The 26,957-nt window shown below is 35.5% G+C and overlaps 1 protein-coding gene and 2 long non-coding RNA genes across 5 annotated transcripts; 2 read left to right on the top strand and 1 right to left on the bottom strand.

The window, feature by feature from the left end:
• Positions 1–473: 473 nt before the first annotated feature.
• Positions 474–26,957, bottom strand: LOC143304893 (hematopoietic prostaglandin D synthase-like). 2 transcript variants are annotated; one of them, XM_076627445.1, is made up of 4 exons: positions 26,895–26,957; positions 4,216–4,374; positions 3,092–3,259; positions 474–1,110 (listed from the first exon to the last, which is right to left on the bottom strand). In XM_076627445.1, the coding sequence occupies exons 2-4, from the start codon at positions 4,355–4,357 to the stop codon at positions 1,073–1,075; spliced, it is 348 nt and encodes a 115-aa protein (XP_076483560.1). In that variant the 5' UTR covers positions 4,358–4,374; positions 26,895–26,957; the 3' UTR covers positions 474–1,072. The 2 variants fall into 2 exon arrangements, with proteins under 2 accessions (XP_076483560.1, XP_076483559.1); XM_076627444.1 differs by lacking the exon at positions 26,895–26,957 and adding an exon at positions 5,881–7,923.
• LOC143304899 (uncharacterized) lies at positions 1,269–4,508 on the top strand. Its single transcript, XR_013061573.1, has 2 exons — positions 1,269–1,421; positions 1,816–4,508. It is a non-coding gene; the product is annotated as an uncharacterized LOC143304899 (long non-coding RNA).
• On the top strand, positions 11,488–15,009 carry LOC143304896 (uncharacterized). 2 transcript variants are annotated; one of them, XR_013061571.1, is made up of 6 exons: positions 11,488–12,035; positions 12,248–12,343; positions 12,420–12,698; positions 12,774–13,222; positions 13,385–13,993; positions 14,142–15,009. It is a non-coding gene; the product is annotated as an uncharacterized LOC143304896 (long non-coding RNA). The 2 variants fall into 2 exon arrangements; XR_013061570.1 differs by lacking the exon at positions 14,142–15,009 and having other exon boundaries at positions 11,541–12,035; positions 13,385–13,861.

The following is a 26,957-nucleotide window of genomic DNA, read 5'->3' as shown; positions in this document are numbered from 1 at the left end:
CTTTCTAACTACACCTATCGGACTCGCATACTCCGAGTCTGACGATTTGATGACACCCTCGTTTGTCCACACTTCCATCAGATCATCTTCTTCCTTTCTTTCCGACGGCGCCAGTCTTCGCGGTCTTCGCGCTACCGGCTTGTCGCTTTCCAAAACTACTTTTGCGGTTATTCCGACGTCTCGCTTCTTCTCCGGCCTATACCCCCTAACGATATCTCGAATTGCTTCACGATAATGCGGTTCCTGTACGTGTGTTAGGTCTGTTTCGTCAGTCTGTTCTACTACGTTAATTCTAAACACATCCGACACGTCCTTGTTAGTCTGTTCGTCAAGCCGCAAGAAAGTCACTTCGCCCCGTTTAACCCGTAACTCTACCTGATCCAGAAAATCAGTGCCTAACAACAGGCCGTGCTTCGTCAATATTTTGTTTGTTATATCGTGATATAATGTATTTACAAGGAGTGGACAATGGAGATGTTAATCAGACAGAAAAAGACGATTGTTTTTCAACCTGAACTATTCACGCCAAACGTACAGAAAACAGCGCAACTAAATGACTAGATAGCGACTCGACTTTTACCAAAACGCAATCAACACTCTCTCGGCAACGCCACTCGCAAACTCTGTCTCCGCTCAACTCGCACTCGGCTCCTCGACTCACACTCTGTTTCTCGACTCACACTCTGGCCGTTGTCGCATTCTATTGCCTTTTTCCTAGGCCCACCGCACACGTGTTCTGCAGACGCTCGTAGCCAGGGTCACGTAGGTCGTTTCCACGAAACTATGCACTTGAAAAGACCGATGACACATTGATGGGCTCGACGGCGCCTCGGCTCTCGCTCTTGTTCATAGTTCGCCCGATATTTCTTAGACCTTTCGTCCACGATACTACATATATGTAGTGGTGTACTGGTCATCTTTTTTCCACACGTTTTTAGCTTTTTAGCTGTTTGTGTATGGGCGCCTAATCAGCCAATGAGAAATAGCCGGTATTCTATGAATCCTTCTCTTCAATGCTCGAAGAGCTGGATATTTATCCAAAGCTGATGCCCCAAACATATACTCGAAATTTTCAAGGGCCGCTGCAAACACGAAGTCCGCCCATGTCGTCTGAAAAAAGGTTTGTATACATTTATTTTGTACCTCCTCTATTAAACAATTTTTTTAATTTACCTTGAAAAATGTGAAAAATCGAACTCTTAACTAAAGATCACTAGCTTTTTAGGAAGAATTTGGATTTTTATTTTATTGTCAGAATTTAATCTTCATTCTCTTTGCTTTCTTCAATATTGCCTCAACAAGTTCCTGTGGTTCACGATACTTGAAATATATACAATGTTACCAGCGTGGAAATTGTCTTGGAAACTTGGAAAATCTTTCAAGAGGAACAACATTGCTAACTGAGATTCGAGAAAGGAAAGGTAAGTAAATCCTTGCTTCTACCTAGAGCTTTTTTATTTACTTCTGTACTGTTATTAAAATTTCATTAAAAGTACCAAGAATGTCGAGATATAAACAACCATTTGTGGAAAGGTCAGGAGAAGCAGAATTATCGAATAAACGTTATATAACTCTTAGTGATTAAGTAAGAGAAGAGAAACGAGAAAAAAGTCTTTTATCTAGGTCTTAATAAAGTATACTATATTTATCTCCATATCAAGAATAACAACAAGATATAAACAGTCTTCTAGAAATTGAGTAAATATTACATAATTACATCTTGAGCAATATTTTGCGTCTTAGCTTTTGCTTAATCATTATGATAATCTTAAATATCTGTAAATTCTTCACAGACTCTTTGCATCTTCTATACAGGTATCTCATGATCATGTGATAACACACAGGAAGAAAAAATAGAGGGAAAAACAGCGTAAAAAAAGTTGCGTGGGAGTATCGTCGCACTACATCATTCGACAATTGATGCACGTCATGGCGATCGTCACGGTTTAAAGCAGGCCATCAAAAACACGTTTGTTATCGTACGGAAAAATCTGCGACGTTCCAGCTGTTCAGGTGCATCGAATTGTGAATCATCGGCGGTACGAAGCAAGGCGAGGGGCGTAAATAGAGAAAGAAGAGAAGAGAAGGATTCGCATAAATGATAAAATATAATCGTTCGTTCCTCGTCGATGGCGGATGGATAGCTTTAATCGTGGACGATATCGATACGATTATATTTTATACATTTGAAACAAATGTAAAAGACGAGCAAAAACCAGAGATACGATCGTTATGATATTATTCAATCGGTAGCCTATTTACCTCGTTTTTTGTTCACCTTCTCTGTCTAGTAATAATTTTTCGATTCGACTGGCGTGACGTTACGTTGGCGGTGTAAAAACACGATTTTAAACACCTGCGGATAGTTGCATGAGTTTCGAGCGATTCCATTCCCTTCGATTTATATTTATGCGATCAACGCGCAGATCGTTAACGCATTATGCAGACAGCAGATGTTACGTAATCACACATATCGTAATTGGAAATTAGTAACGTTATCGCGTACCAGGATCTTCCTGTCTTTGATCATTGAGTAACACTTCGTTGTCCTCGCTCCTTCCGCGGATAACCAGCGTTTATCATATAGAGACAGGGATTTGCAAAGAATAAAAGTTGTAGAACGTTGAAAGGCGTTGAGAGAAACGTGATGTTATCCCGTTATTCGTTAACGCAACGCAGTTAAAAAAAATCCCGTAGAAAGGTTACGATAATAGATAACCTGAGTCGAGTGTTTGTCGGGGGATCTAAAAGATTCTTTCGAGTTGAGCGTCTGAGATTGCAGAGCAGAAAATTTGGAAGCCATCGAATTCGTGATGTCGATAGAAATCTTTAGTTGGAATCGTTGTATCATAACGTAGTCTGCTTATTGTCGATAAGACTTTACTAAACTAAAAGTGACTACTAAAAGTTTCTATCCTCTAAATTCTATCTACGATTCTATAATCTAAAAACTGACTTTTGCAAACAAACTGTAACATTCGCTTAACGGAAAGACATACGTATCTTGTTTGTACTCGTCTTTTCACAATGAATTCTTGAACGTCTGTCTCTGTGGTGAGACAAATGCAAAGTCATCTCATCAGTTACTCACCTTGCTTCAAATCTCCAAGAGTATCGACGAGCTCGTCGCATATCATCGCATCCCATTCGTCCTTTCCCATTAGATCGTACTTCCTCGCCAAGTATCGCGCCACAGCGTTACTCTGCGCTACCGGTTTCCCGTCTATCTCCAGCACAGGCAGCTTTTTATAAGGCATTGCTAAGAACAAACATGGCTCATATGAACACTGTGTAGAGGGAAACGATCGATAGGAAATCACAACACAGCTTCCGAGGCCGTTGCGTTCTTGTGAATAGATGAATCGAAATCATTTCGGTTTTAATCAACATGGCCTAGTAAAGAAATACAGAAATGTCTTCTTTCTCCTTTTTTTCTTTTCTTACGATTACGATGGACAGGGTATCGCGTGTTTTTGACTGTTGGGAAGAACAGAAGTTTTTAAAATCAAGGATAAAAGATAATACCAGACACGGAAAAAATATTAGAAAATGTACACGGTTCTTGTAATGAAAATTGAAATGCAAGGAATATAAATCGAATGTCTCTTGCGAACGTAATTTTGTGTTTTACACCGACAGGATTGATTTACAGACTTACGTTGATTTTTTGTTTCTCTATCTGCAAGCGACATATAAGATTATATCGAAGACTATGCTGCGTAAAACTTTTATTATACTATTTACGATAGAAATGTCGCAACGGAAGATCGAATTTTATGTCTGCTTTGTTCTTTCGACTTTTTAGCTATGTTCTTGTTCATTTCCGAACTGATTTCAATTTTTTATCCTTTTTTTCCGACAAGTCCTAAAAAGTTTTTAAATTAACGAGAAACGTAGAAGTATTTTTGTATTCCTATTTTAAGTCACCTATTTACGGTTTTCTCAAAATATTCGAAATGCTTCGATTCATTGAAAACAATAAAGATTGCAACACAAAAATTCGAGAATCGTAAGTGAATTAAGTTGGTATTCGATAAACACGACATTACGGAAGCAAAACTTAATGAAAAGTTCGACTTTATTCCGTATGAAATTTTACTTTAAGTAAGTTTAGCCTGCACGTGAAACGAAAGTTTTATATACAGAAAAGTTTGAGTAAATGGTAGATATCTGAGAGTTGAACGATGAAAGTAAAAATCGATTCTTCACGCTTACAATCCTTGTATTCAGGCCAGAGTTCTTCGGAGATCCTCTCGTCGGTATACTCGATGCCAGTATATGCAAATATGTACCGTATATGTTCGGCACGACCACGGGCATTGAAGTAGATTAGTTTGTAGATATGTTCGTCGCTCATTTTCCTTGCTCTGTCAACTTATCGAGAAAAATGTTACAATTAACTCGTGTAATTAACAGACTGTGTGCGTGTTTGTGTGTAGAGAGAACAATTTATTTATAGATGGAATAATTCGTATAATACGCAAAATAAATCATTTAGAAGGCTGGAATATGTGTTTTTGAAACAATTAATTATGTCGAAAAATATTTCAAACGAGATATAATTATGAAAAAAATAATAATTAAATATATGTAAATGTATGTAATAATAGTTAAATGTATGTAAATGTAATAATTAAATATAATTAGTTGTGAAAAAGATAATAATAAAAAATAAATAAATGTAAAAAAAGAATTAAATGTAATTAGTTTCTTTTTACGCACGCGATATTATTGGCGATATATGAAGGTCAACTTTATTTTTTTAAATAGATATATTTATACATATATTTATAGATATAAATACATATATTATATAGATATAATAGTATATATAATATATATAATAATATATATGTCGAGTCTGAATCTCCGAGTCCGAGCTCGAGGCGCCCTCCCGGGGAGGGCTCGCGGGAGGTAGCGGTTCTGCGTTGAAGTTCTCCATCGTCCGGTCGCGCGTGGGGTACCTTTATTGTCGATAGTTACACTAGTGACGAGGGCCTCAGGCTTGATAACGAATCCGTGACGAACGGGAGGACAGGTTCCCTTGCTCTAACTCACACGTGCACCACTCCCTGCTCGTAAGGCACTCGACTTCCTTCACCGATCAGCTCTCTAGCAAGACTGCTCGTCATCCCAACGACGCCACCGAAACAAGACTCCGGTCGAGTATGTATGAGGTATGTATATATATATATCTGTATTTTCTTTTGTTCTTTCTTTTTAATTTATGTGATCTGAGAATTACATTTCTGAGAATTCGGTGAAATTCGATGCTTTATTTTTATCAGTAGAATCTTCCTTGTCATTGTCAGAGCGCAGACGTTTACGCGTTTACGGAAAGTTTAAGGATACAAAAATACAGAAAAATGTAGAAAATATGCAAGAATATGTAAAATATCGAAAGTACAGTACTTCTAATAATACTTAGTAGCATGCTTACAAACAAATTTCTTTCGTATTTCTTGAAATTGCGTAAAGATTCGCGGTAATTATCGGATTTTTGTCCTCTTTTATCTGCTTTTTTTATTCGCAACTTATACGAGATATGAATTAATATTCAACGACGTGCGCTCTGTGCCACGAAATGAATTATCTCGCGTTAAGACTGCGGCAATTCTTACGTTTGATATTTCATTTAACGAACAGCCGCGCGTTCCTGAGTTTAAAAACCGCCACTCTGAACTTACGCTGAGAATAATATCAGGAAAAGCGAACGAGAGATGATTAGAAAGAAAATGCGAGGAGCAGTGAGGGGGATATTACTAGACTGCGCTTTTTTGTGCAAGTATAGCAGGATGTTTGGGAGTGTAAAATTTTAACGAATGCGTATAATATGAAAAAATATATGAAATATCCAAGGTATAGTTTTATTAAACTTACTTTTTATAATGCTTCGTAGGTAAAACAATTTTCTATCCAGATTCCACTTTCTCAATTATATTTTCAAAAATGCTCGATAAGGAGTACAATTTTCTACCCAGGTTGTACCTTTCTAATTATATCTTCCAAAATTCTTGATAGGTGAAACAATATTCCACCGACGATTTACTTTTTTAATTGTATCCCCAAAAATATGGACCTGCTTAACGTTTAGATATTATTATTTTTTTCGTTGTTACTTGATACGGCTAGCAATTAAATAGTGAGAATAAGAAGAATTGGAAGTGCCATTTTCGAAAAAGAATTTTGGTTTTAAATTGGAAATTAAATTTGGTTTGGACATATATGACACAATTTGTATGGACAATGAAGAGTACGAATCTACGAATTTCGAGGTAAAAGTATTGATATATGTATCGATATTTCTGGTCGTTACAATATCTCTAATCAATACAAAGTTCTAACTGAATGTTAGAATGTTAAACGTTAAAACGTTTAAAACGTTAAAATGTGTATCGAATCGTTGTAATTCCAAAGATTTCAATTGATGTAATGTAATAATAAAGTATAAAGTATAATAAAGTATAAAGTATAATAAAGTATAAAGTATAATTTCGTCTGTGGTACAATCTTTCTATTCCATTTTGTTACGTCACACCACGAGCAATATAGCAACCAGATGTCACCGGATACTCGCAGCGTATCCTCCATAGTTTCAAGTACCTTCCATAAATCTCATAGATTTCCTAGAAAAGGTCCATCAAACCAAACAAACGTCTGTTTCCGAAGAATTTCTAAAGACTATTGTCTACCCCGACTGGACAAGGGAAAGTTAGTTTTTCTCACGTATGCTGCAACTTTCCTCCCACTAACCACTTTCTCTCGAGGGCGGTTAAGACCCTTCGTTAACCAATTAACAACGAAGCCACTTCCTTCACTCTCCTAACTAAAATCGTCACCAACAAATCCGATGGTCCCGTGCGCTAGACACACCCATCCTTAGCTTTCCTCCGAGACAGTGGGACATCAATCACATCTCAACCTACATCAGTGATAATACATCGACGGTCGACTTTCGAACACTTTTGGACACATCACCACCTTATCATCATAACATACACCAAGGCTGTGATGCACCTCAGTCTACATCAGAGATAGGATATGGCCCCCTGACCTTCGGACACTTTCTACATCATAACCTACACCTAGCCCCTCAACATCCTAAAACCAAAACGTATATAAACCAAGACTTCACCCAGCTCGGGCAGTTCTTGTTCTTCTTCTAGTTGCTGTACTCATATAACCCCTTTTCTCCAGGTCGGTATTATTTTGTAAGTGTGAACATTTATAATAAAGATTTATAAAGGAAAATAAGTAGTTGGGTTACGACTCAGCCTTCTTACTACCACACAAGTACCGACTTTACGTGACAACAGCATCGTCTCCCAAGACAGTTCTGATTTCACATCCTTCGAACGGTCAATATCCTTCCACCGGGTAGGACACACCCACAGATCAGTCACTCATTCATCTCGTACATATTCTCAACGCGAGAATTGATTGTAATTTCAACAAATAAATAAAAAAAAAAATCTCGTACATACACACCAGCGTGACTGCCTTCGTTATAAGTTGTTGGAATAAACGGTGAAATATAATTTACTATACTGTGTCATATTCATTTAACCACCTCTTATCTTAACCGAAACAGGGGAACGACTACTTCGCGGCGTCGATTCACCGAATCGTAGCGAGAATTTACTCCTCTCGCTACTGCGACTGCGTCTCTCCGCGAACGGTCGTAACACATTGATCGACAGAAGTACTAAACTCTAATAACATAAATTTATATATTTTCTATTTCCCAGCCACCAGTTTTATAGATTTTTCTATCTTCTGTACTACTTTTATCCCTTTTATTTTTTCTTACATGAGATTATTATTTGTTCGCAATATTTGTTATTTATCTTTCCTTGAATTTGAAATTTCGCGCTTCAATGTTGTGTGTTGTTCGACGTTTTATCGAACGATGTTTATCGAACTAGTTTATGAATACATACATAATCATTAAAGAATCTATAAACCTTACTAGTTTGTTTTTACTAAGTTTTGTTACAGAAAACATGTTCTCATAAATTTTCAACTTTAATTTATGGAAATTTATTAACCTTAAACTATAAAATCATTCAATGAGTCTTTCCGGATGTTTTTATGTAGTCATAATTTCACATATCAGCACAGCTCCACCAATAGGATAAGAGTTACGTGGAAGCAACAGGGGGGAAGAAGAACATTTAGAGATCTAAAGGTTACTTTTGTCTCATTCAAGTTTCTGTTAACCGGCTTGGAAATTTCCTGTGCTTGTTTCGACTTTGAAGTCTTAAAAAAAAAAATTGTAAGTAAATAATATATATAGTATATATATCCTGAGTCAAAGTTTCTGTTTATAAATAATAAACCGTTTAAAAACTATATTTTGTATGTTTTTTCCTTATTCATAATTAAATAATAAATATGAAATACTTCTACAGAAAGCCGACATCCTTCAATTAACCGAACAGCAGATGATTTAAAAATTAGTAGTTGAAAGAAATAAATGTTATTACATGTTCATAATTGATCGATAAATTTAAGTATACAATTAGAAAATGTTTCTTCTTTATTGATAACTAAATAATACAGATAAGATACAAGATACTTGTACGAAAAGTCGGCGCGTCGCTCAATTAACGGAACAGCAGAGGATTTGAAAATTAGTAGTTGAAAGAAATAAATGTAATATCGTGATGTAATACTGTTTACAAAGAGTGGACAATAGAGATGTTAATCAGACAGAAAAAGACGATTGTTGATTAACTTGAACTATTCATACCAAACGTACAGAAAACAGCAATCCACACTCTCTCGGCAACGCCACTCGCAAACTCTGTCTCCGCTCGACTCGCACTCGGCTCCTCGACTCGCACTTTGTTTCTCGACTCGCACTCTGCTCCTCGACTAACACTCTGGCCGTTGTCGCATTCTGTTGTCCTTTTCCTAGGCCCACCGCACACGTGTTCTGCAGACGCTCGTAGCCAGGGTCACGTAGGTCTTTTCCACGAAACTATGCACTTGAAAAGACCGATGACACATTGATGGGCCCGACGGCGCCTCGGCTCTCGCGACACTGTTCATAGTTCGCCCGATATTTCCCAGGCCTTTCGTCCACGATACTACATCAATGTACATTTCAATTAGACTAAATAATAATGCTATGATTTCATCGGTAGTAACTTTACTTATTAACTTGAATTATTTCTTTCTTTTACTTCATGTTAGGAAGAGTATCTTTTTGCTTGAAATAAAGAATTGATATAGGAGTAATAATATGGATAGAGATCAAAAACTGTTAGGGCAGAAATTACACGTTTGAACTTTATAGTTCAGTATAGTTCAAATAGAAATTATATAGAATTATTTGATAATTTGCATTCCACTGGAATAAAAATTTAATTTCTGTCTTTATCAAATCTCTATTTCAGAGTATTTGTACGTATGTACTTATCGTCTGCTGTATGATCGAATATCGAATAGGTAATAATCGTTGTTACTCGTTATGTGAGAAAAAATTATGTATATTCACAACTATGACTATTGCATTTTAGGCGCTTGGCCATGGATCGCTGCATTAGGTTTTCGTAATCCCCGAAACCCAGACAAACCACTATGGAAGTGCGGAGGTTCCCTGATATCGGCTAGGCATGTTTTGACCGCAGCACATTGTGCACATATGGATGGAATAGAAAACATACACAATCATAATATTGCCATTCTTAGATTGGTGGAGGAGGTGCCATTTTCGAGTAAGTCCTCAAATATATATATATATATGCTATTGAGTATTACTGAAGTATCATATCCTGAAATTTCTTACTGTACACATATATTGTGTCATAAAGCGTGTACAATTCTTTCTCATACTTTTGGTCATTCGTTTCCTGCATTTTCATTTATTTTTTTATTTTTCAGGGTACGTATATCCCATTTGTACGAAAGAGCCCCTACGAAAGAGCAACTTCGTCGGCTATAACCCCCTTGTTGCTGGATGGGGAGCATTAAGATATAGTAAGTGATATCAATTTTATAATAAAATTAAACAGTTCCAGTCTTAAATATCTTTCTTATTTTCTTCGTAGGACGACCACGACGTAATGCATTAATGGAAGTACAAATGCCAGTGATTAAGAACGCCGAATGCAAAATAGCTTATTCCAAATTTCCTAATGCACCTGATATCACTGATGGTATAATATGCGCCGAACATGCTCAGGGTGGAGAGGATTCTTGTACGGTAATTAAGTTACAGAGTTACTACAAACTATACGGTATCTGAAGACACGTCAATTCGAATTAACATCAAATCGACGTCTTAAACATTAGAAATAATAGATAAACACAATTTAATAGTTTTGCCCACTTCTCACACCTCATTATGGTATTTAATCTAATTTCCTTCTAATCTTAGTTTTGCTCAAAATACATATAACATGTACATTATAAATTGGAGTATTTCTATACACAAATCAATAGAAGATTATTACTGTATATAAGTATAATTTCAATACAATTCGATCGATATATTTCAGTATCTTTGATTAAAAATTTAACGATCCTTTCAGGCTGACCGCGGCGGACCACTGCTGATACAACATGAATTAACCTCGTATTTAATAGGTATTGTGTCTTACGCTTATAAGTGCGGCACAGCTGGCTATCCCAGCGTTTACACTAGGGTCACATCGTACCTTGACTTCATTCTCCAAGCGATGCAATAATATGATATTACTGTTCCATAAATATCATTGTGTAAAAAACGTAAAGTTGGATTTTCTTATTGTGGAGATAAGAAACAGCTCAAATTTACATTGTTTTGTACGTTACAAATTATAGGCTTAAAATGTACGAAATGTAACTTTGAAACGACACTAATTTTTTACGCACGATAAACCTCCACGACTTAGGTATGTAAAGATGATAAACGTATATTAATTCTATTAATTTGGTAATAATAAACCAACTTTCTGAGAAGTTCTGTAAATTTCGTTTCTGTTGTATCAAGAGAATAATGGAATATTCCACTTAGATCGTATACTTCTTGTATGTACATACAAAATTTTCCGGCTAATCTAAAACACTTCATAAGATAGAGAGCTTCTGCAGATTCGGACACAGAGAGTGCATAAAATACAAGATAAGTCTCGTGTCTTTCAAAATTATTTTTTATTCGCTAAAAACGTCCTGTGTACTCATGCAATCACATGCAACCTCGAAACTTCGCTTATTTTTTATCACTTTCCAATTCAATACACTGTTTCTGCATTTTTGACTATATGTAAGAGAAATTTCCATTCAGCCAAAGGTGTACTTACAGATTATAGATTCCTATACGACTCTCGGTAAAAATTTATCCGCACTCCAGATAGTTAAAACTTCTGTCGACCGTATTGATCCATCTGCACTCTTCGTATGACGTCAATATCTGTTCAGTGCTGCTGCGTAGGTTTCATTGTGTTACGTCAATTCGTTTGTGACCGTTGCGCGAGTAATGGCGCTTTGCAATGGCGATTTGCAGGAAAACAGTGCAGGATGCTGTGATTCGTTTCTTGTGGTCGGAGGTTATGTTTGATGCCTATATTTATCAAAGATTTAATGCACATTATGGAGAAAGTGTTTTGTCACGAAGTGTGTTTGAATGGGCACAAAAGTTCAAAGAAGATCGCACAAGTGTTATGAAAAAACAGCTGGACGCCCGTCCACATCCACGATGACAACATTGAACGTGCTCATGAACTTATGCTCTATGGAATAGACGAGTGACACTGGATAATGTGGCAAATCATTTGCAAATCAGCCACGGCTCTGCTTATGCAATAGTGCACGACAGATTTGGGTTTTAAAAAGTTTGTGCGAGATGGATGCCGAGAAAGCTGATGAAAAGGCGAAGACGACGATGCATTCGTGGTTCGCAGCTCAGCCCAAAACATTTTTTAACGAGAAAATACGAAGGTCCTTCAGCAAATGGACAAAGTGTATACAGAAATTGAGTGATTACGTCAAAAAATGATGTATGTCTTTTTTGACAATTGCTTAAAATAAATTCTACACCGACAGAGCGGGTAACTTTTTACTCACCCTCGTAAGACACTTAAATTTCCAATCTATTATGATGAATAAAAGAGCTTATACTATTAAATCTAATTGTATTTTGTTGCATGAGAGTACACGTGTATGTGATGTACATTACCTTTATATCCCCTTGAACGCTTCAATATTGCGCATATATACTATATTTTGTACAGCTTCTATAAAATTTTGTATGTTTGTTTAGGCTGCTAATCTAGAGGCTGGAGTACAAAGAAGTGGCAGAATGATGTGGGCTGATGACATTTATAATTATCAAGGAATCACCCCTACATTCGCTCAGGTATATATCGTTGACTATAATGTATTTAACATATATGATTGTTAGAATATTAATAATTAATTTTTAATTCTATCAGAATTTTAATGAAACTGTCCCTTGGGAAGGAAGAACTGATACCTTGATATCACGGTTTGTACATCCTATATATACGACAAATTTTAGAACATTATATAACGAAGAACCAGATCGTCGTGGCCATGTGATGTGAATAAAAGGACTTGAATTTGATGATATTTTTATAATGTTAGATAACATAACTAAGTATCTTCACAGTAAGATAGGATGACATGGTTTACATGATCTTAATGTTGTTCACTTGAGTGATGATATTATAAGGAAAAGTGTAATATCACAGGTAGGATGATTCATAATTTAGAACTACTAACTCATGTATGTATTAAAAATTAAAGAAATATATTAAATTTTATAGGATATTTATGTTTAGTAACCAGTAATTCAGAGATTGGTATTCATGGTTACTATAACGAGGCTGTAGAAACGCACCCTTTCTTCTTTGCAAATGGTCCTGTATTTATGTCTAAGCCGAAACTGGAACCTCTGAATAATTTAGATTTATTCTTGTTATTTTCTAAAATACTTATCTACAGTATACCATAAGGAATGATACCGTATCGCACCTAATCAAGTGCCTTAAGAAACATCAACAGGATATCACAGTAATCCCTTATCGACTGATATGTAAGTAAAAGTTATGTGTCATTGTTATACACAGTTATGTGTTAGTGTTATACACAGTTATTTATCATTTTCTATTAATTCAGTTGTAGCCACTACAATATCTATGACACTGGTAGTAATTATGAGAACAATAATGATGTTCTATAAGAGGAAATGATGATTAGGAACAAAAACTTACAGGTAAGTCAATGTATATGTTATTTGCCATTTGAAAAGAAAGTTACTAACTTAGAATTTTTTGATAAATAATAATTGTGCAAAATATATTGGATTTCAAATTTGTCAAAAATTGAAATTTAAGAAGCATTGTAATAATATAACATTAATATTTTGATTTTTCAGGAGATATCATGCGGTGGATGGATAATATGTAAAAAATATTAAGCAGTATATGAATTTTCATATTGCGTAGAGATAACAAAATGAATTTTAAAAAATGTCGACATGGTAATAAGAAATAGCATCATGACAAAGAATATATAAAGACAGTTTCATTTTTTATAAATAAAAATTTGTTGTTCCAGATTTTGAAATATAGTGAAACGTTTAATTAGTATCTTAATATCTTTAAATAATTATTATTTTAGAATCAATTGTAATTGTATCATACGTACTTTTGAATTCGTGCAAGAACATATGTAATTTTGAAGTAGTTATTATTAGGAAATTGTTAGACGCGAACAGTATGCGAAATGTTAGTATGCAGTGTAATAATTATCAATCAAAACACAAGAATTAAATTCTTGAGGAAAAAATTTCCGGAATTTCTTATTTACACGATTATAAAGAAATCCATAATAAAAAGGAGCTGCTTTCTAATACTTCTCTTCCTTGTAATGCCTACGTTAATAATAACGAGGTTCGACTTTTTGTTTTTAGAGGGATACTGGAAAATTTGAAAGTACAGTACCATTGGGAAGAAAATCACGATATTGAAAACGATATTTGCAAGTAAATTTCCAAAAAATCTGTTTTCAAATTTTCGCTTTCTATTTCACATTAAAAGAAAGGGAGGGCTGCCTTCTTTTTCCGGAAGACAAAACAAACATTCTGAATCTCGTATCAATGAATGATGTCAATAAGTTATTTTTCTTTTCAGATTGAACAATATTCCAGATTTATTCATAATTTCATACTACGCGAAGAATAGACTTTCATAGGTATACAAAGGAAATATTAAGTACAGGAAAACTCTTTTTCGTTGTAGGTGACATATGCTTCACGGTTGAACACGTGTATTTTTGAACACATATAAATGAAAAAGTACTCTTATGGAGAAAAAGAATTGATACCTTCGATTGACATTAGATAATGTATATAAACTTATGAACAATCACTATCGGTTTGTATTTTAGGTGCACACGCAGATTTGTTGGAGTTCTTATAAAATGTACTTCCTGTACGAACGTTTTATTCTTCCAAATTTTACGATACTATGTCTCATATAATAACTATATGGATTAAACGTAATATAAATGATCCGAAAATAGACTCGAACGACATTAATTGTCTTTCTATTTATACCAATATCGAAAATACAAGTAAAGCCGGAGCAATAGTATGCAAGAATGGACTATTTATTATTTTAAACCAAATCATAGCATATTCAGAATGCACAGTATTATCATGAAATGTAAATGAATCAGTTGTAAACGAACGATTTTACTGTAAAATCGTTGCCTCCTTTTTTTCATCTGAAATATAGCAGCAATGAGTACATTCTTTTAATATATAATAAAACGAGATATCTTTATAAAGTTACATATGTCATCACTGGTAACTGTTATCTCGTATGACACCAAATATACCGTTAGTATGGAATGATATTTTTATGAAGATATACTTTAATGATAGATTTTATGAATGAAACGTTATATAAGAAAAGTTATCTCTTGTCATTCTATGAAGTGTAGTAGCTAAGGAAGATTAATTTTACGAAGTATTAGAGCAAAAGAGAATTAAAAAATTAAAAAGATCTAAATAAGATTGTTCGTGTGGCTTAATTATCTCAATTCTGGTACACCACTTGTTACATTCTAACTAATTAGCGCTAAACAATAACTTGCAAATATTAAAGATATTAACACCTTAATATTAACACCTAAAGGTTTTCAGGAAATTTTATAATATTTGATTATTGTATATCTAGTCATTGATTGATAAAATTTCTTGTATAAGCATAGATCGAGGTTGACGTCATACGCAGATTGCATATCATTGACAGGTATCGTTTTAATTTATTTTATGGCTAGAATCATTTGAATATTATACGAATAATTATTTCCATTCGAACGATTAATAAATCACGTACCTATAAAAGATATATTATGAAAAAGACGTGACGAAACAAAAAAATATTGGAAATTCCGTTGTCATTAGATCAATTATTTTTGCAATGATTTTTATTTCCATGTAATTACATATGAAATGGGTAATTCATTAACATCTCCTCGAATCGAATATAATTCGTTACACTTCACAACGATTCAAATAATGGACGGGAAATATATAATAAGTTTCCTGTCCTTGCGTTAAAATAGTACTGTACAAATCAGATGATACAGGAAATACCCAAAAAACCCAATTACATCCACATTGCATGACAGCACACTTGCAATGGATTTTTGTGATTTCAATGTCACAGACAATGACACAACTAATCAGAACACGTTCGAGGCTATAGACATTGAAATTACCGCGTGTTTAATACGTTTAAAGCATAAATCTAAATTTCACGCGATTATTTCTTTGTACATTGTGAAACTCTTAAATTATCTTAATCGAATAAATAATCCTAATGTAATGAAACATCTTGAAATAGACCTAGATATCTGAAACAGAAACTCGAAGGATAAGAAATCCTAAAAGGTACTAATCCTAAAATAACAAACTCCTAAATAATAAACAAGTGATAAAACCTGTTATAAATAATAAACCTTACCTGGAATAATCAAATCCTAACTAATCGAAAATAAAATAAGGCAAGCAATTCTTAATCTTTCAAGTAATTTTTCCGAAAACACAGAAAGATAGAGAAATTAAAAAGACGCAGCACAAATTGCAGCACAATGAAAGTTTCAGAGCGATGAATACGATCGTATTAAACTAAATAATTTTCAAAAGTGAAATTACACTGAAACGTATATCGATGATATTTGTCATTTCTACGATCTGTTTCGCTTGATCGTGCTTCTTTTCTGATGTAAATTCAATTTATAATACGAACTAAGTTTCCTTTATTATTATTAGTCCTGCGTCTTTTTAATTCGTCACTTCTTTTATTTCAGAACAATGACGGGCTCCAAGATGCTGTTCGGATGTTTGGCGTTAATTGCTTTTCTGCATCCATTAGTTCACGTTTGTACTTCGAGTAGTACAGCTCAAGGTTTGTACTTCGAGTTGTCTTTTTCCATGCACTTCAAATTCCAATACGATCTGGTCACGTGGCCTTCGTACAATTTCGAAATTTTACCTGTTTGGTAATCGTCAATGAAAAAAGAAGTTATGCGTGACCTCAACACATTGAAACAATTTTTATGATTTTTTATTTGCCGGTTGGTCAGCAAGTTAATGGAAAAATTTCACTTAACTATTCGCGTTAATTTCTTCGGTTTAACTTTTGGGAAATGCTTCGTTAGCTTCGGGAATATTCCAACGATTCGTTTTACGTACAAAATAAGCATGATAAATATTACATCACGATAATGTAATATCGGAATATATTAAAGGTGTAATTTTGTCCGATTAATTATAATTTATTAATAATGGATTGAAAATACAGATATTAGTTAGACAGAGAAACGATGTTTGATTAACAGGAAAACTAAATGCAACGCTCGTATTTACAACAAATAACTTGACAACTATTTGGTAACTCTCTCTCTCTCTCTCTCTCTCTCTCTCTCTCTCTCTCACTAGCAACTCTAACACTCGACTACACTCGCAACTGAATTCTAACGACTCTATGCTTCGACGTCTCGATCAACTCTGATTCTCGCAACACGCACACTTTTCGATTCGCCTTGGATTGCGAAACCGTCCTTCTTCTAACGCGTTTTTAAAACGCGATGGCGCTATCACTTTCTAAAAGCGTCGTCTTTACATTTCCGATGGCCACGGGCACATCCGACTGCCAGATATACAATGTATTATAAGAGTATCATTACCATACTTTTCATGAAAAGAGCAATTTTTCTTGATAACTATACTCTGTAACATAGATTGAAGTCGCTGATTTGATCCCTCTGATATCGTTGTCTTATGAGAGTCTCGCCTGGTCTTGATTGGTTCTGTTGACTCTTATCGTTGTGAAAAATCGATTCGTTGTGTACCTTTTTTGTATAGAGAATTATTTTGTGGTAGAATATAATGTTGTAATATTCGTGGTCTTTACTTTACTAATTTTGTCACTGAGCCGCTCTTTGGTTCGTTGAGCGATTCATATTCCGCATATATTCCGTACTTGCTTCGTTTGGTACTTTTATAATTTTCGCAGTTACAATAAAAAATTTAATTCTTAACAGATTAAAGATTTAACCTCTTGCTTTATAGTGTACAATAATTTTTTTCTTTTTTTTTTTGTATAGGTTATGTGATCCATAGTTTGAGTAAGTAGTACATATATATATATATATATATATATATATATATATATATATATATATTACGTGACAAGCTTTCATTTCAATCTATATTTAAGATTAATACTTTATCAGTTTCTGTTCGTAACAACATCGAAGTAGTCAATAAGTTTGAAGAGTATAATTAAGGAAATTATGAAGCAAGAGGTTAAGAACAAATTCTGAAAGAGGTTATGTACAACTCAGTAGTACTGCTTTACATTACTTTGCGAATTACTTTTCAAGCATAAAAATAGTTTAACAGCCACTTATAGTTACTTCTTTACCATTACATTCATTAAATTCGTTTGATTTTGTTAACAAAATAACCACGCTGACCAGTCTCTTATTTAAAATAGAATTATTTTGTCATATATCCAACAGTTTACTTTCTCTTCGTAAATATTATTAATAATTTTATCAATTTCGTATACTTCCATCCTTCGTATAAGTGACAATGAATCAGAAGAGTTTCATAGCAATATTGAACAACATACAGTCAACTACAACACCATTAGATACATCCACCATACAGTCAACTACAACACCATTAGATAACAGCAATACAATAGATTATAATTTTCTACGTGTCATTGATTCATCATCATCATTTTCCATTTTTTTAGCATATGTAAAAACGTATCTGACGTAATCTTACGTCGCTCTTTGAGTACAAAAATCCATTCAAATGAAACAAAGGGAAAAGAAATAAGAAAACAGACACTCACATACGAATCTTCATTACATAACTGTATGTACTCCTCGAGGTATAATTACTCAGACACGTTACAGAGTACCTTCTTCGTTCCCTGATGGCTGATGTTGATCGTTGACGTTTATAATGAAAGAATTTCGTCAACGGCGCCATCTGGATCCCTGTTGAAAAATTAAAATAGCCGCAACAGCACCATTAAGCTCATCACCCAGAGTAGCGCTTGTTGCTGAGTCGTGGAGGAATTATTATCATCAACGACATAAACTATACCAGTTCCGGTAACGTTCTTCAGATGGTCCAGGCACTCGAACTCGCAACATCGCTCTCCAACACGGAATTTCTTGCATGTCTGTAGTAAAAAGAAATCGAATCTGATCCGTCGTATCGAGTAGTCCAGTGATTAGGGGGTTTCGGTGTTTGTTGACTCTTTTCCTATATCTGTCGCTATATTTTGATATTTCCTCTTTGACTGTAGGTATCTTGAGGTCGCGATGGATGGTTTCGTAGGTAACATACCAAGGTGCGTCTATTAAGGCTCTTAGCGTTTTCGATTGGAATCGTTGTAGTATTTCGATGTTGGAGTTACTTGGACAGCAACAGCTGGTGATACTGTCATACACCTCCATTTATAAACTTTCGAAAATCGATGTGACCTTCAAACTTTAGTGTATTCTGTTTCACAGCACAAAATGTTTCCGAAACGTACGTTTATTGTTACAATAAACTTGACTAGTGGCTCTGAAATACTATCCTTGAAAAAACAATGGGGAAATTGGAGCAAAAAACAGAAGGAAATAAACAAAGACCTTGTTGGTTCGTAAAAATAAAATATGCTACAGGAAAAACCTTTTCCAACGGATTGAGATGCGACAAGCTTTAAAAGCTATGACGCGAATCGAGCGTTTGTCTACAAGAGCGCATTTTCGGTGGATATATATGTCGGAATGACATTGGGGATAGGGTTGTCGGTGTTTGAGGAGTCTTCATTGAAGGTAGCCATCGTTGCGGTGTAACGAAGATACGATTTATTGACACAGGTATGAATAGCACAGGTTTGACAATCTACCACGGCGGTGAGATGTCCGCGACACTAGTGACAGTGGTTTCCGGTTCAATAACGAATCCGCGGCCAACGGGATCACAGATGGGCGTTCTCGCTGAATCTAAGTCTGACTCGTAAAAATAATTGCTGAGCGTAAAGACGTTACTCTTTGGTCGACGGGAGCGCGTAAAAGAATGCCCTTCCCGTCCCGATGATGCCACAGAGGAAAACTATAATGGGGTGTGTCTAAGGACACGAGATCATCGGATTCGTCGAGGAAAGCCTTCGTTTAGGAAGTAAGGGAAATTGACGTTGCTGCTAATTGGTCAATCTCCATATCGGTAGTTAGAAAAAGATGCTAGCCGCCCTCGAGGGAAAGTTGCTAGTGGGAGACGCCGCTCGTTGAAAAATATGTCTCCCCTATCTTCCCGTAGTTGGTACAAAGACTGTTTGTCTGTTTGAAGGACTTTAGTTAACTAAACCTTAAGATTTATAACGGGCCCTCGGGCTAGCCGAACATGTACTGCGGAGACGCATCGACATCTGGCAATCATCTTACTCGAAGAATAGGGTCTGCGTGTGGCGAGCCACGGGACAGAAACCGTTGGAATGTTTACTGTCGCGTGTCGCCACGAATATTTCGTTCAAGGAGAGCTATAGAATTACTCCATACCTTTGCTAGGCAAAGCGTTAATCCCGTGACCGCGGCTACGTTCGGCGACTGACTGTCGCCTCGAGCCCAAGCTCATTATCACAACTCTCGAACAATTACAATCGGATTGAATAACTACAATTGTTCAATTACAGCTATAGTAGACTCTAGGTTACAATGTTGCGGGATTATCCAAAATTCCAAAGGCTCCGGTGTTCTTTCATCTCCGACATATAATTATATAATGACTCATTGAAAACCAGCTTTCATTTTTTGTTGATAGTATGGTAAGAAAATGTGAAGTTCGAACGCTTGTAACGATTGCCTGAGTTGCGTCATCCTTGGTTTTAGGAAAAGATAGGGAAGTCACTCAAGGGTGTCGCGGCTTCGATGTCTTTCGTAGCTGTGACGCGGAGGCCACTCGGTTGTTCTTTGAACAATCGTCAACGTGGACGAACGTCAAAGCGAAACCACGCGAATTCGGCATTTCCGATAATACGGAACACTGTAAACGCGACTGCGTTGAATTCGTTCGATTAATTCCTAGCAGTATCTATAAACAGTGAACCTAAGGCCCCATACACAACTGCATACGCTAGGTTGTAAGAAATAGTAGCTATATAAGTATGTAGCGGCACATGAGTTAGAGAACGATGCAAATCGAGAGCGACTCATATTATTGTTTTGCCTCGTGACACTTACACAGTCTTGACGTACATGTAACGTCAACAAATATCTCCAACAGACTCAGGAAACCTGAACCGCCTTGCACACGACACCGACTTCCAAAACAAAGGAATATGAATTCGGCGCATAGGCATAAGATAAACGAACATCTAGAAGGGCTGAGTCTTGATCGAGTCTTTCAGTCTTTCGGTAACGGTCAAATCGCACACTTGTAATCCTATTATAAAATAAAGGTACCTCGAACTCTGGTTCAAGAACCCAACATTTTTTTATTATTATTTTCCCATTATTTTTACGTGACATTTTGGCGATCCTGCCAGGATCCATTCGCTTCAGTGTAAACGAAGTTACGATTTCGGTCTACGGACATTATTGAAGATCGAAGGATTCGAACTACTTGTGTTATGAACTTTGGTGCCAATAATTTACCACGGTGGACCAAATCAACGGGGCCACTGTCAGCATAGAACAAATCAACAGAACGAGTTTGACACTCAAACAACACATTTGAACGCGCCACAGAGGAAAACACCGCAAGGGAACCTCATTCTACGAACTTACGTATCAAGGTGAGAAAAGTCGGAATTCTTTTAAACAATATAGAACGCGAAAAGTTAGTTTCTCTAGTAACTCTAGCGAAGAGACAATATGAACAACAAGAAAGACTCAAAAGCCGAGACAAGTTTACCCTCTACAAGTGGAGTCCAAAATAAAACGGGATCACTCGATTCCTCTACCAGAGCAATTTTAGACTTAATACAGAGACAGAACGAAGAATTTCGACAACAATTTAACGAAATAAAGAATGCTTTAAAATTAGCGAACGAAGAAAATAGAAAACGCGCTAACGAAATGGAAATATTAGCTAGAAACCTCTCTCGTGTTAAACTACCACAAATAAACGTAAAATCAACTGAATTCGGTTCTATGATGACTGACGATGACGATAATATATCAGTATTAAAACACGATACTAATCCACCTCCACCTATGCCACAAAAGCCACTAACATATGTCCAACCATCCAATCCAACAGCTGCAAACTCTGGAAATCTAAAAGCTGTTTAGTATCTCCGATACTAAACGGAGAAAACGATATAAGTGTAGAAGATTTTATTCGTGAAATAAAAGAAATGAGAATGATGTGTAGCGAACAAACGTTATTATTAAAAATGATCAAAATAGAGAAAATTGTAGGAAAAGCCGCAATGACAATCCGCAATATCCATATTAACGAATTCGAAAGTCTGTACGAAGGATTAAGACGTAACGTAGCTACTCAAGCATCAGTAAGAGAACACCAAGATCAGTTAAGAGTGATAAAGCAAGGAATAACCGAAAGCGTGCAAAATTATAACATTAGATTTCGACGTGTTTTCAACAAACTTCAATACAGCATTACCAATGAATATAAAGACGAACTAACTCGATGAGCGATGAACGATCGACTATACATGGTTTCTGTGATTGACTATGTAAGAGGCCTTCATTCAGAAATAGGACACGTGCTATTGGCTAATCCCCCCCCCCAAACATCATCGATGCAGAAAAAAAGGCAATGGACGTGGAAAAATACTTTCGCGAAGACAACGCTCGCAGACGGATGACACGACAAACAACCACTCCATCATCTTATCGTAACCAGACGTCTCGTCCAGTAGGTAACCGCTTCACGATTACAAGTAACATGAATAACAAAACTCCACCCACACAAAACATTCAACCAAGAATGAATAATTTTACAAAGCTTGAAAATCGACCATTAAACGAAAGGCCACAAACGAAATGTTTCAAATGCAATCGATTGGGACACCTTGCCAATCAATGCCAAAATTTTCGAATACCGCCTCAAACAAAAGCCCCTCCAGGAATAAACCACATTCAAGAACAATCAGAATTAACAATGCTACCTCAGGAAGATTATCCACAATACGACTACAATTACCAGGACGACCAGGATTGTGATTTTTCGTTGACTCGGGAGCAGGAATCAACTTGCTTAAACGAGGATGCTACCCAGGAAGAACAATAATACCAGACACATAGAAATTCTCCATGGAACATTCCAAATACGAATCCAATTCCAAAATTAAACTAAATTTATTCAACAAAGAGATAGAATTTTTCTTAGTAGATGATAATTTCCCTATCATAGAAGACGGCATATTAGGCTTACCCGGTTTAAATCAATATCGATTCGAACTCTCCAATAAAACATTAAAATTAGATAATAATACCCTTCTGCTGCAGCAAGAACCAACCCTCGCATCGGGAGAAATCGTTCAAAAAATTGTATACTTCGACGGAAAGCCAACGCCAGTATGCTTTATCAATGGTGGTAAGTTTTCAGTCCAAATTTCTAACATTATTGAAAATATAAACACTGTAGATCAAATCGAAAAATTCAAATCTTTGATTCGACTATCGCACATAGAAAAACCTCTTAGAGAACCTATGTAGTATTTTCGTCTGTACCTACTTAAATTATATTTATCTTATTTTCCTTTAAGCATTCGTGAACGTAGTGGTAATGAACTTCAATGTGTTTAGAATTTTTTGTGAAATTTCCGTACTTTGCTATACTTATCACTCCAGAGTTATCGTCATAAATTTTTACAGGGTTATTGTCTAGATTTACATTGAAGACCTTCATAATTTCTCTAATAGACATTAATTCACTCACCGCTTCCGATAGAGCTACATACTCTGCATACGTCCAGGCTTTTGTCACACACCTTTGTTTTTTAGATTTCCAACCGATTACATTTCCATACAATTTAATTACATATCCAGAAGTAGATTTCCTATCTAAATGATCTCCTGCCCAATCAACGTCCACATAACAATCTATCGTTTCACACTTTTCATTCCTTTTCTAATGTAACCTTAAATCTTTAATATTAAATATTTCAATATTTCGGTACAAATATTTCAATATTCGCAAAGCATATTTAAAATGTGTCTCGCTACAACAATCTTGAAATCTACTTAAGATAATTCACACTATAACTTATATTGGGTCTGGTATTTGTACTAATATACAGCAATGCACCAATTAAGTTCTTGTATCCAATGTCATTTCTATTTATCTCAGCGTTTTCAATTTTTAAATTTGTTTCCGTTGGTGTACAGTACAATTTGCTGTTTTGTAATTTATATTTGTTCGCTAATGATTCAATGTATTTCGTTTGGCTTAGTTTCATTTCATTTTTTATATAATCATACTCTATATTTATTCCAAAATATTCTTTTACTTCACTTAAATCTTTCATTTTAAATTTATCAGGTAATAGCTTCTTTACATTTTGTATCCTTTTTTTGTTTTTACTACAGATTAACAAATCGTCTACATATATTAGCAAATAAACAACATTTTCCCCCTCTCCATGAGTATATAGGCACAACTCTATGTTATTCTTCTTAAAATCCAATGTCGTCACATACCTATCAAAACACTCATACCAGTCCCTCGGACTTTCTTTTAACCCATAATGCGCTTTCGATAATTTACAAACTCTATTCGTTCCGTCTGCATATCCCTTTGCTTGATTTACATATACCTCCGAACTTACTTCGCCATTTAAAAAGGCAGTTTTTACATCCATTTGCTCAATGATTAATCCATTTTGACAACAATATGATAGAAGAGAAGAGAATATATGTCATCAACGACTACGTTTCTTTGTTGAAATCCTCTTACCACTAATCTAGCCTTATACCTGTCATCTGATTTTCTCGTGTAAACCCATTTTACATCTAATACTTCTTTGCCTTTTACCCTCTCTACCAATTTCCAAGTTTTGTTTTTATAGAGACACTCTATTTCTTTATCCATAGCCTGTTTCCAATCTTCACTATTTTCACAACAAATCGCCTCCTCAAATGTACAAACGATATCTACTCTACAATAATTTGCGTGAATCTCACTACTGTTTTCCTTTTCTGGATACCTTACTGGAGTTTTCTTATTACGTGTAGATCTCCTAGGAATCTTTAAGCTTTCAGAACTATTATCATTTTCATATTCTCTACTTTCTAACTCTTCCTTATTCATGCTGTCCAATAAATTATCTTTACTATCATCGCTAACTGCATCGAATGAATTCTCCTCAAAACCGATACATTTTTTGTCTGTTTCTACGACCTCTACATGTCGCTACTGTTATTTTTACACCTAATAGGACTCTCTAACCTACTTCACTATATCCTAACAGAATTCCCATATCTGCCTTCTTATCCCATTTAGAAACTCTTTTTTGTTCTGGCCTTCTTACAAAAACTTTACTTCCATATAGATACAAATTTTCAACACTTGGTTTTCTCTCGAAGAATATTTCAAAAGGTGTCTTTCTCTCTGCAGTGTTTGCTAGTCTTCGATTTTTCAAGTACGCCGCTGTACATACTATTTCCGGTCAGTACTTTTTATGTACTTTCGCTTCCGTTAACAAGCAACGCGCCATGTCCATCGCTGTTCTATTATACCTTTCCGCTGTCCCGTTTAATTCATGTACGTAGGTTGGACAATTATTTATTATGATACCTTTATCCCTAGCAAATTTATAAATTCGATTGTTTAAGTATTCTCTTCCATTATCGCATCTTAATATTTTTAACCTCTTGCCCGTTAAGTTCTCAACTTCATTTACAAACTGTACGAGAGAATGAAAGACCTTATCTTTTGATTTTATACAATAGATCCTAGCTATTTTACTATAATCATCGATAAATAAAATAAAATATTTCTCTTCATTTAATCCGGTAGTCTTAAAGATACCGCACACGTCCGTATGAATAATTTCCATTATCTCCCTAGCCCTAGTTCGATTATTTTTGAAAGATAAATTATGAATTTTACTTTCTATATACACCTTACATTTCAACAATTTCTTTTCAAATTTATTCGGTATGCCTGTCACTAGCTGCTCTTTACTTGCCCAAAATATTTAAGTATCTAAAATTTACGTGTCCTAGCATCCTATGCCATCTTTCCTTTTTACTCATCACTACGTTCGCCACTGTTTACTAAGTGCTTCTTCCTTTCAATATACTTTTCATTTTATATGTACCATTCTCTTTGACCGCTAAAGCTGTAAGTTTATTGTTCTCATCTATTATTTTTGCAATATTTCCTTTTGAAATAACCATATTATTATTATCCGTTAACTTGCCGAAACTGATCAAGTTTGCGGACATTTTTTTCACATAAAAAACTTTATTCATATTTATTTTATTTCGTTTTTCAAATGCTTCAAAATAGCTTATAACATTTCATTCTTTTGTTGCCTTTATCGATCTATTATCGCCCAAATATATATTTACCGGTTCTTTAAGGTCGATAGATTTATCAAAATAATTTACATCGTTAATAATGTGATCGGTACAACCGCTATCTAATAGGCATGTTATTTCGTTACCACTTATCTCGTTCATCTCGCTGCTGTGTGCTGCGTGCGCTGTTGCCATCCATGTGCCTGCTCCTGAGTTGCCATATTCGCTCGTGCCGGCTGCTGATTGACGATGGAAGTTTCCACGCTCCCTGTTCGTATTGCCTTTGCTTCCTCTTCCTCTGCTGCGACCACGTGTTGACCCACGCCGATAACTGTTACTGCTTCCCGCTTGGACGCCATTTTGACACTCTTATGCAAAATATCCCACTCTTCCACATTTGAAGCATCCTTCCTTTTTTGCAGCAAAGGCATTAGTTTTCATTTCTCCTCGATTAGACTTATCTTTCCTTTCCGCTATTTCTATTTTATTCTTCACGCACGCTACCGTTTGTTTCTCTTCTTTCACTGCATCTATTATATCCGCTATGTAGCTATACTCTTCGGGTAACGTATTGTTTTCGCACGTTCGCGGGGAGACGCGATCTCGAAGAAGCGCGCCAACGGGAGTCGTAAATTCCCGTTACGATTTGCTAATCAACGCCACGAATCGCTCGATCCCTTATTTCGTTTAGGATAATAAGGGTAGTTAAATGAAGGATAACGCTGTTGCTAACAGGTTATTATATATTTTCACAAACCAACAACTTCGGTGTAACACAAAATGAATATTTGTTATGAGATGACTACGAATGAGTGCGACCTGAGTCTCTAGACGGATTATTGCGTATACTGATGGATTTGTCGACTCACTGTATTCGAATTGCTGACCGCTTGACGAGATGCTTGATTGAGACTGACTAATCTTCGGGTGTA

Source organism: Bombus vancouverensis, unplaced genomic scaffold, assembly GCF_051014615.1.
Source record: "Bombus vancouverensis nearcticus unplaced genomic scaffold, iyBomVanc1_principal scaffold0062, whole genome shotgun sequence".
NCBI lineage: Eukaryota > Metazoa > Arthropoda > Insecta > Hymenoptera > Apidae > Bombus > Bombus vancouverensis.
The sequence above is the reverse complement of the archived record's forward strand: the minus strand, read 5'-3'. Positions and strand labels throughout refer to the sequence as shown.

Excerpts from the sequence above, each read along its gene's own strand:
- LOC143304893 (XM_076627445.1), bottom strand. The coding sequence starts at position 4,357 with ATGAGCGACGAACATATCTACAAACTAATCTACTTCAATGCCCGTGGT. Across the intron at positions 3,260-4,215 it reads CTGGCCTGAATACAAGGATT|CAATGCCTTATAAAAAGCTG; the intron begins GTAAGCGTGAAG and ends GTTTGTTCTTAG. Across the intron at positions 1,111-3,091 it reads TCTTGGAGATTTGAAGCAAG|ACGACATGGGCGGACTTCGT; the intron begins GTGAGTAACTGA and ends ACCTTTTTTCAG.